Source organism: Salvelinus sp. IW2-2015, unplaced genomic scaffold, assembly GCF_002910315.2.
Source record: "Salvelinus sp. IW2-2015 unplaced genomic scaffold, ASM291031v2 Un_scaffold1046, whole genome shotgun sequence".
NCBI classification, from domain to species: Eukaryota; Metazoa; Chordata; class Actinopteri; order Salmoniformes; family Salmonidae; genus Salvelinus; species Salvelinus sp. IW2-2015.
In genome coordinates, this window is record NW_019942701.1 from 147,732 (window position 1) to 159,394 (window position 11,663).

Below are 11,663 nucleotides of genomic sequence, written 5' to 3' on the forward strand. Positions count from 1 at the left end.
CTGACTAGTATGGTGGGTAATGTTTCTGAACTTTGTTGCCGGACTTCTGCTGAACTTCCACGGTTTAACAAAACGACCTCTTAGTTTTAGTAATCTGTCAGAAAATGAGGACCTTTTTGCCTTTCCCCATCGCTATTCAACTAACTCTTCTCCAACAAGCAGGTAAAATCCTTATTTCAAGACATCTTTATTGTGATATTGATTATACTGATTAGACAATGTGAAGAAGTCATATGATGAAGTACTGGAGATTTATGTCACTGTTGTGATGTTTTGAATTTTAAACCATTCAAGTCATTTATAAAGACTTTCATTATAATTGAAAGCCTTTAATTAACTTTAGGGCAACCGTTTTTGATGATACTGTAATTGTAAACATTTTGAAGCTATACGTTTGTTCACAAAGACTCAAACGACAACACAAATATAAAGAATTGAGTAATGCAACAATTTTGCATTGTGATATTGTACTGTACACTACTGTGACAAAAAGTTCTCCAAAAAGTTCTCCAAGTGTTAGTTAGGCTACAGGAAAGTCAGTGCCAGAAAACTGCACCACAATGTCATTTGAATGATGGAAACTTCTCACTACCAGAAAGTCACACCACAAGCCAATATGCTCAAATAATTTATAGACATAAGTGTGCTGAAAAAAGGGCCACACAAACTAGGTTTCCATCCAATACAGAGTTGAATTCAAATATTATAAAATCTGCAAAAAGAAAATATGTGCATTTTCAAATCAAATCAATTTGTCACATGCACCGAATACAACAGGTGTAGGTAGACCTTACAGTGAAATGCTTATTTACAAGCCCTTAACCAACAATGCAGTTACTAAATAAACAACATTTTTTTGAAATCTAATCAATCAAAAAGTAACACAAGAAATGTACATAACAATAACGAGGCTCTATACAGGGGGTACCGGTAACGGGTCAATGTGCAGGGGTACAGATTAGTCAAAGTAATTTGTAAAGGGGAGGGGGGGGGGGTCGATGTAAATAGTCTGGGTGGCCATTTGATTAGTTGTTAAGCAGTTTTATGGCTTGGGGAAGAAGCTGTTAAGGAGCCTTTTGGTCCTAGACTTGGCGCTCCCCTACCGCTTGCCGTGCGGTAGCAGCGAGAACAGTCTATGACTTGGGTGAATGGAGTCTTTGACAATTTTTTGGGCCTTCCTCTGAGTGGTGTGTTTAACAGTGGTGTGTTTTCCACTTGGGATCCTTAACGTTAATTAAAATCACAGTGCAGTTCTCATAAAACATATTACTGTAAAACTTAAATTAATAGCCCAAGCCTTTATTTGCTTAAATCACTGGACACAACAGGAGCTTATTAGAGACAAGCTTCTATTTGAGCCAGGTGTCTATTACCTTAATGCACACAGCTTTTGCTAATTTGCATAGTTGTTTAATTCCAGCACTTTAATACATTTCTTAATTTCCTACACTGTGTTATCATTTACACACTGTCACGTTTCTTTTGTTTTAGTTTGTTCTGTTTAGAAAAAAACTACTTTCTTGACAGAATAATTATTCTCATCTTTCACTGTGCATTTGTCAGTTCTTACTTTCGCCACTAGAGGGCGATCGGACGATTTCTTGGGGTCTGTCCTCTGGAAGTTGTTTACTGTTTTTGTGTTTGCCAGTTCGTAGTTGTCAGCTGTTAGCAGCCAATGACTAGCAAATTCTTACTACTGGCAATAATTTTTTGGTCATTACTGAATCAAACATTAAACCATGTAAGTAATTCATGGTAACCTCGTAAACAATTTATTTAGACCAGGTGTTTATTCGAAACAGGCGTTAAGGTGTTAAGAGTTAGAATAATAGAATACACAAGGTGCAATTTCTAAATTTGGTTGTGCATCAGCAGTCACTCAATTAGCCCATGTCAGCATTAAATCAACATTTTTAGATTGGTAAATTAGTCTATGGGCCAGCTATCTAAACTTGTAGTAAGCATGGTTGAATTACCGACCGGGTGGGGCCCATTGATCATCAGTTATCATATTAAAAACTGCAAACATTGCCTCCATTCTATGGCAAAATGTGTAGAATTGCAGGAAATCAGCTGTAAAACCGCACATTTTTCCCTCCGACCTAGGGCAAAATGAGTAGAATTGCATGAAATGAGTTATACAATTGCTAAATCTTGTCTCCACCCCATGGCAAAATGTGTAGAATTGCAGCAAACTTGCTTTAAAATGGCAACATTTTCTCTGCGCCCCATGGCAAAATTTGGAGAATTGCAGGAAATTAACTTTAAAACTCTCCAAGTTTTGCAATGTGGTGGAGGGGGATGAAGATGACCAAAACATAGCTTCTGCCCCTTCTCTTTCACCCTGGCGCTGGCCTACCTGCTCTTTCTCTCTGCTAATGTAATAATGCAAGGTTGTGTTCAGTCTTTGGTCTGTTGCGTGTAGATTATTGTAGCCCATAGCTGCAGGAATTGGTGTGAGTGGGGGGGCGTCAGTTCAGCTAAACCTAGGGTATGGCAAAGTGGGGTGTGTAGAAATACATCCACAAGTTGAAGCTCATTTAGGGTTCTTCTACACAATTTAAAAACTCTAAAATACTATTTGGAGAACAGCAAAAACAAACATAAATGCCCCCAGACATGAATTATCACTGCAATATTAGGTTTATATTGGGTTTAAAGGTCTGTGGAATGGAGTACACAATATACTAATCAACCTCATAATACATTGGCTACATTGACTAATTTGGCCTACTTGTGGAACAGCGCATAAAGTGCAACATGAAATAGATGGATAATGAACACTATCAAGGCCCTCTTCAAATACCAACATCAATGTGAAAGTAACCAGAGCACAAAACAGCTGACTGGGAATGTAAACTATGCCAGATAAATCCTACACATGCATTGAAATAAAAGGCATACATCAAAAGGACTTACTTAGGCCTCTAATCGACCAAGGAATGAAAATCATGAAATACAAAAGGAAAATCTACACATTAAGGCCGCACCCGTGATTCAGCACCGCTGAATGAACAGAGCCTCAGTACAGGTAGGCATAGTGGAGCTCTGTGGGGTGTGGCTGAATGAACAGCGTCTCCGTCTAGTAGCCATCAAGAATTAATTTGTTTGTTGGCAGTTAGAAGTGTTTTGGCCGACAGTTGATTAGCCTACAAATCTTATATACAAATCATAACTGTCAGGCAGATCTTTAAAAATGGTAGGATGAATTGTATGAACTCCTATGAAAAAGGTTGCCGACCCGCTGCTATAGGCTATATGAAGCCTCCCTTGTGGAACGACCCATACAGTATGACTGTGTCATTGTCTAATGCGCTTTCCATCAAAATTGTTGCTCTGCATTCAGAGATGTTCCTTATAATATGTACGCCCAGCTAATTTTTTACATAACTTTTTCCATTATTAAAGTGGGCAGAGTTGAGTCAGTACGTTGGCAGCAGCCACTCAATGTTAGTGATGGCTGTTTAACAGTCTGATGGCCTTGAGATAGAAGCTGTTTTTCAGTCTCTCGGTCCCTGCTTTGATGCACCTGTACTGACCTCGCCTTCTGGATGATAGCGGGGTGAACAGGCAGTGGCTCGGGTGGTTGTCCTTGAGGATCTTTATGGCCTTCCTGTGACATCGGGTGGTGTAGGTGTCCTGGAGGGCAGGTAGTTTGCCCCTGGTGATGCGTTGTGCAGACCTCACTACCCTCTGGAGAGCCTTACGGTTGTGGGCGGCGCAGTTGCTGCACCAGGTGGTGATACAGCCCGACAGGATGCTCTCGATTGTGCATCTGTAAAAGTTTGAGTGCTTTTGGTGACAAGCCGCATTTCTTCAGCCTCCTGAGGTTGCAAACTTGATGATTGAGTTGGAGGCGTGCATGGCCACGCAGTCTTGGGTGAACAGGGAGTACAGGAGAGGGCTCAGAACGCACCCTTGTGGGGCCCCAGTGTTGAGGATCAGTGGGGTGGAGATGTTGTTTCCTACCCTCAAACCACCTGGGGGCGGCCCGTCAGGAAGTCCAGTACCAGTTGCACAGGGCGGGGTCGAGACCCAGGGTCTCGAGCTTGATGACGAGTTTGGAGGGTACTATGGTGTTAAATGCTGAGCTGTAGTCGATGAACAGCATTCTCACATAGGTATTCCATTTGTCCAGATGGGTTAGGGCAGTGTGCAGTGTGGTTGCGATTGCATCGTCAGTGGACCTATTGGGGCGGTAAGCAAATTGGAGTGGGTCTAGGGTGTCAGGTAGGCTGGAGGTGATATGGTCCTTGACTAGTCTCTCAAAGCACTTCATGATGACGGAAGTGAGTGCTACGGTGCGGTAGTCGTTTAGCTCAGTTACCTTAGCTTTCTTGGGAACAGGAACAATGGTGGCCCTCTTGAAGCATGTGGGAACAGCAGACTGGGATAAGGATTGATTGAATATGTCCTTAAACACACCAGCCAGCTGGTCTGCGCATGCTCTGAGGACGCGGCTGGGGATGCCCTCTGGGCCTGCAGCCTTGCGAGGGTTAACACGTTTAAATGTTTTACTCACGTCGGCTGCAGTGAAGGAGAGTCCGCAGGTTTTGGTAGCGGGCCGTGTCAGTGGCACTGTATTGTCCTCAAAGCGAGCAAAGAAGTTGTTTAGTCTGTCTGGGAGCAAGACATCCTGGTCCGCGACGGGGCTGGTTTTCTCTTTGTAATCCGTGATTGACTGTAGACCCTGCCACATACCTCTTGTGTCTAAGCCGTTGAATTGCGACTCTACTTTGTCTCTATACTAACGCTTAGCTCGTTTGATTGCCTTGCGGAGGGAATAGCTACACTGTTTGTATTCGGTCATGTTCCCGGTCACCTTGCCCTGGTTAAAAGCAGTGGTTCGGGCCAGGTTGTCTCTGTCTGATAATTATTGTGTTGCCTCGTGACATACATCCACACTATAGCTAAATAACTTACCAATATTTCATGACGTTTTGCCAGCAAGATTGATCTGTTAGTACATCAAATTTTAATTCAGGAAGATGGACAAGCAAGTAGGCTACTTGTAGGGATTAAGGATGCAGGCAGAGGATGATGATGAAGTAGACCTACAGCAAGAGGTTCAAAGTTAAAGTTTTAAAACATTAAGTAATTGTTCATGAATTACATTATCTAAATTATAATTCTATCACTGCATGACAATGCACATTTGTTATAGGTCACTTTTGGAATGTATTGAATTTTAAACCATTCAAGTATTTTATAAAGATTATAATTGAAAGCCTTTAATTAACTTTAAGTGTGTCATTGTTGCAAAGTATTTATAAACTAAAAATCAGGTCTCTTAATCGTTTTGTTCTATTATCTATACAATATACCATAATTGATTTTGGCCCAATAGGCCTTGAATATTCCCAAGTTCAAGGAGCTTTCCATGTTGATATGGTTATTTTGCCTATTTAAGACTCCAGTCACTCCAGTCATAGACTGTTATCTCTGCTACCGCACGGCAGGCGGTACCGGAGCGCCAAGTCTAGGTCCAAAATACTTTTTAACAGCTTCTACCCCCAAGCCATAAGACTCCTGAACAGCTACTCAAATGGCTACCCAGACTATTTGCATTGCCCCCCTGCTTATTATCTATGCATAGTCACTTTAACTCTACCTACATGTACATATTACCTCGACTAACCGGTGCCCCCGCACATTGACTCTGTACCGGTACCCCCTGTATATAGCCCCGCTATTAGTATTTTACTACTGCGTTTTAATTATTTGTTACTTTTATTTATATACATATAATTTAATTTTACTTATCTATTTATTTTTAGGTAACACTTTTTTTTCTTAAGTGCATTGTTGGTTAAGGGCTTGTAAATAAGCATTTCACTGTAAGGTCTACTACACCTGTTGTATTCGGCGCATGTGACAAATACAATTTGATTTGATAATGCGCTTCCGCCGCCATTCTCAGAATAATTAATTTCACAGACACAAAATGGAACGAACAAATGATCTGTCGGAATTGATCAAATCTGGACATTACGATGTGTGTTGCTATTTGCAAAAAATATCAATTTGCACGTGTTTCTTTTGGAGGTTACTTTGCTTATTTCATATATCATATGAAATCTATTTGTTAAATTGCTTGGTAGAGTTATTCTTCATCTTTTTTTTTACATGAAGACTTTTGTCTGTTTATTTCAGTGTCCAGCTCTGAGAGCCCTGTGTTTGTGGAGAAGGGACAGGATGTTCGTCTGGATGTCCCGGGATATATGACAGTTAAAGAGAACCTGAAAAGGTTGAATAGTTTTACGTGGATGTTTAACACATCAGACCGTGTAGTAACATACGTCCATGAAATCGTGTCACAAGTTACCATTAAATACCAAGGCAGGGCTGAGTTTATTGAGGGAAACTTCTCTCTTCTGCTGAAGAAACTAATTGAAGGAGACAGTGGATGTTATACTGCAGCAGTGAGTGCGGACAGAAACAAAGATGTTGCAAAGTACCAGATATCAGTTCAAGGTAGGTTTCTTCTTCTCTCTGTTTTTCTGTACAGTGACAGCTATTAGGATAATCCGTTTAATTCAGTCTGTGAAGTTAACCATGTTGGTCTACTTGTTTTTAGAGAGAGTTGAGCCWCCAGTCCTGACAGTGAACTCTGTCTMCTTCATCAATGSCAYCTGTAACGTGACWGTGACCTGCAGAGGTCAGARMACCTCTGTCACCTCCAGCTGTAACARCAGCACCTGCTCTCAGGTGGGAGGAGAGAGTAGAGGGGCTGAGACCTCCACTGTCCCCCTGCTCTCTGTCTATGTGGCAGGGGGTTCCATCATCTGTAACCACAGCAACCAGGTCAGCTGGGCCAACGACACCAAGGAGATCGAAACTATTTGTTTATCTATATCTGGTAAGACATGAACCCGTGCATGCATACACACACACACACACACACACACACACACACACACACATTATATGCTTTGTTGACTTTGCGATTGTATTTCCAAGAGCGGGACAGAGCAGACCACAACTACGCTGTCACAGTCCGGATACAAAGTCCTGTCATCATCATCATCTTTGTTGTATGCGCCCTGATTCGTTGGTGAAAGCTAAACAAAGGTAAGCTCACTGTTCCTTCTGCAAGATCGCTCTTATTTCAGAAACATCGTTATATTAATAAAACTATTGTGAATACTGTTGATAACCGTGAACAATTCTGAAGATCTTAGTTTTAAATATTTGTTGTATTTCTATGTGGTTGATTTATTTTATAAACACAGATTATGCTACAATTGGGGTAAGATAGCCAGTGGTGTAAAGTACCTCAGTAAAAATACTTTAAAGTACTACTAAAGTAGATTTTTGGGGTATCTGTACTTTACTTCTTATATTTTTATCAACTTTAACTTTTACTCCACTATGTTCCTGAATAAAATTATGTACATTCCTATATAAATATATATATAATTTATTCCATACATTTTCCCTGACAACCAAAAGTACTCATTACATTTTGACAAGAAAATGGTCCAATTGACAGACTTACCAAGAGAACACTCCTAGTCGTCTCTACTGCCTCTGATCTGGCGGACTCACTAAACACAAATGCTTTGTTTGTAAATCTTGTCTGAGTGTTGGAGTGTGCCTCTGGCTATCCATGAAGAAAGAACACAAAAATTGTACCATCTGGTTTGCTTAATATAAGGAATTTTTAAAGATGTTTACTTTTGATACTTAAGTATATTTAGCAATTCCATTTACTTTTGATACTTAAGTTTATTTAAAACCATATACTTTTAGACTTTTACTCAAGTAGAAATGTATTGGGTGACTTTCACTTTTACTTGATTCCTTTTCTATTAAGGTACACTATATATACAAAAGTATGTGGACATCCCTTCAAATGAGTGGTTTCCGCTATTTCAGCCACACGCATTGCTAACAGGTGTATAAAATCAAGCATACAGCCATGCATTCTCCATAGACAAACATTGCCAGTAGAATGGCCTTACCGAAGAGCTCAGTGACTTTCAACGTGACACCGTCATAGGATGTCACCATTCCCAGAGAAAAGCCTTCCCAGATATTTAAACTTCACTGTGTCATTGTTGATGACATACAGTAAAACAAAAATTGCAGCTAATGAAAAATGTATAAATTCTAAATTAATKAATTAATATTGCTATATTATAGAGCATTTAACTACTGAGAAATATTAAATGTATTGATTTAATGTCATTACAGACCTTGTTTTATACCTGGGTTACCATTCATAAATTCATAGCGAAGTTGTTACTGAATGTCTTTATTCTCCAGAATCCAAGTAACAGTCTCCAGGTCCAGCATCACAGGTCTCCAGGTCCAGCATCACCCACCATCTACAGTGAGATGGGACATCCCCACCCCAGCCTGTGAACCAGCCCACCATGGAGGGAGACCACCACACCCAGCCTGGTAACCACCCAACCATGGTGGGAGACCACCGTCCCCAGCCTGGTAACCACCCCACAATAGTCAGAGACCACCACCTGAGAACCACCCCACCATAGTCAGAGACCACCACCCCCAGCCTGAGAACCACCCCACCATAGTCGGAGACCACCACCCCCAGCCTGAGAACCACCCCACCGTGGTTGAAGACCAGCCTCCACCTGAGGGAACTCCCCATGGCCCCCATGACCTCCATGCCTGAGAGTTTATATGCTGTGGTGGGGAAAAAGACTAGTAAACAATCATCTGGAATTTTAACATCGGGATTCTATATATATGCACCTTTTAACCTTTGTCCCCACATTCACGGAGACGGCATTCAATTCGGCTCAATTGGAAATTAACTTTAAATGTGCATAGCTGACAGAGCGTGATCAGATTGAATGCTGGCCTAAGGCCTGGATTCAATCCGGAATGTAGAATATCCGTACTATTGTGTGATTGAAATTTAACGGCAATGTACCTGCGTTTGTAGCAAGGCCTGAATAGCCCAGGTGTGATATGGTTTGTCAAGAAAGCAGCATGACAAAAATATAATGCCAAGTTTTCAAACATTTGTTAGATTCTTTCAGAAGATATATATAAAGCAATCTGAGCATTTGAACAACAGCATAAATACACCCTTTTCACAAAAAACAAACACAAATCACCACTGCTGCATATGCTGCCACAGTTTTGAACAGATTAGATTACACTAGTTAATACAAGTTACCAGCTCACAAACTAATGTTGAGTGCACCAGGGTCCGGGATAACGCTAACATCACGTAGATGCAATAAGTGATTTTTTTATTATCTAACTGGGGATAGCTAGCTAACAATGTCACAAAGCATGACGCGTTAGCCAGTTAAAGTTCATTCTGAAATAACTTTATATTTCTGAGTTAGTCAGATATGAGATTATAAAGACTTGACATTGGCATGGGAGCTAGCTAGCAAGCTACCAGCTAGCTAGCTGCTTATCAAAGGTTGAGAACTGGTTAATTTGACCAACAATTACTGTAGCTGGCTAAGTAATTAGATCATGCTTTGTGATACACCCAGTTCAATGCTGTTTTAGTCCACACAACATGTCGCCCTGACACCTGCAGTAGAACCTGACAAACGCAGTGGAAAACATTAAAATTGGCATTTCTGTCCTACCAAAAGGTCCTTTGACTCTTGTTGGATGTACTTGTCCGGATTATCAGGTCCCAGGCTCCCATTACTGTTATGATTATTTATTTACAAGTTCATTACAATTTCCTTTTCGCTTTAGTGCTACCTGAGAGAGCAGATAAAGTCACGTGCAGAAATAACCCTTCTGGCATAAGGGTCCGTGCTATCCGGTATCCTTGGGATGTCTCTACACCATTATAGTTGAAATTTAAAATGGTTAAGATAAGGGTTAGTTTAGCTTTATAGTTATGTTTAAGTTAGTGTAGGGGTTAAGGTTAGGTTTAGGGTAGGGATGTCCCAAGGATTCCGGATAGTACTGACCCTGGCACAAGAGATTCACTGGGAGGAGGAGACTTGGGCAGACCCAGAAGTTCTAAATGCATATTTGAGAACCCCAGGAAGATCCATTTACTTTGTGCTATTATAATTTATGCTATGAAATTCTGCGATTTCATTGGGTCAGTTCACCCTCATAGCAAATTGCTTCTTTTTTTTTCTTTTTTTTTTTAATCTTTATTTTAACAGGGAAAACAGACTGAGACCTGGATCTCTTTTACGGCTGTGCCCTGTGTAAACATGTTGACATGTACAGTTTTAGACATACAGACAAGAACATTTAAAAACATACACAATTCAACAGAAACAATCACAGACAACATCATATTGATCCTCCATAAGCATTTTAAAATGGGCAAGGGACACCAGAGTGTCTAACTTAAGTTGGATCTGCAGTTTGTTCCATAAATAAGGTGCAAAGGAACTGAAGGCAGTCCTACCCAACTCTGTGGAGACCGCAGGAGTCTCTAATGTAATCCACATCTGTGATCTGGTTTTAAAATTAGTACATCTTGTGGAAATTAATGATGATATATATGGAGGTAGTTTTAAAAGAAGTGCTTTATAAATAAACAAGAGAGCATGTTGCTCTCGCCTCACWGATAGAGAGACCCAACCCACATGTTGATATAGGATACAGTGATGAGTTCTGTAACTATCACCCGTGATAAACCTGAGTGCACAATGGTAAATAGCATCCAGTGGTTTTAATGTATTTGCCGATGCATGCGTATAGATAATATCACCATAATCTAAAACGGACATAAAAGTAGCCTGCACAATTTTTTTCCTATTTACAGAGGACAGACAAGCCCTGTTTCTGTAAAGGAATCCTATCTTGAATTTGAGCTTTTTTCCCAATTCAGTAAYATGTTTTTTAAAAGAAAGCCTATCATCTAACCATACCCCTAAGTATTTAGCTACAACACAACCATGCAATATTTGCAGGCCTGTGTGCCCACAGAGACAGAGGCAGATGCTGCTGGCAGTCACTGGGGAGTAGAGTGGGGAAGTTACGGACAGCTTGTTTTGAACAATATATTTTTTAAACAGGAAAATGTACACATTTACCACGCTTTCATGAGCATTTAAATCATAATCCATAAGTTGTATAATATACATTATATAAAAAAAATATTGATTTTTCACCAATAACATTACATTTGTCTTACCAATAACAAGAGGGACGGCACCCCTAATGCCCTAATGGGCGAGCGGCAGACTGCATTCACGGTAAATGCTGCATATGTCGGCTCAATTCGAAATTGCCTTTACATTTCTATCGTGATATAACGCAGAAGTGACTCTTCTTATCAACTGTATGCAAGAATTTCCTCTGTTTTGTCTTAGGAATTCAAAATGTTCTGTGTTGATCTTGCCAACCCCCATTGTCTCACCTCCTATTGGTCAACAACTCAGAATTTTAATCCAAACAACTCAGGTGCTTATAAAAAGGGTCTTACATTCCTTGTTCTTTCTCTTGTGTTCCTGACTTGATGTGGTGAGAGACCTCTCTCTGACCATGCTTACAATAATGCCTTATAATGCTTGTTAACGCTTTGTACTGTATGTGAATCCATACATTTTGCATAGTAATTAAATACACTTGTATTTAGAATTCCATTCTCATAAATGTCTTCATTGCCTAATACAGTAACTGTACTATAGTCTCTTGCATATTGCTAATCATCTTTATGGAGTCAGATAAACAATGTAATAGGTGTCGTA

General features: G+C 40.3%; 1 protein-coding gene across 1 annotated transcript; it reads left to right on the forward strand.

Annotated features, from left to right (window-relative positions):
- The first annotated feature begins 6 nt into the window (after positions 1-6).
- Positions 7-9,228, forward strand: LOC139022639 (SLAM family member 9-like). Its single transcript, XM_070438582.1, has 5 exons — positions 7-162; positions 6,154-6,474; positions 6,578-6,859; positions 6,961-7,071; positions 8,269-9,228. The coding sequence occupies exons 1-4, from the start codon at positions 105-107 to the stop codon at positions 7,056-7,058; spliced, it is 759 nt and encodes a 252-aa protein (XP_070294683.1). The 5' UTR covers positions 7-104; the 3' UTR covers positions 7,059-7,071; positions 8,269-9,228.
- Positions 9,229-11,663: the final 2,435 nt, after the last annotated feature.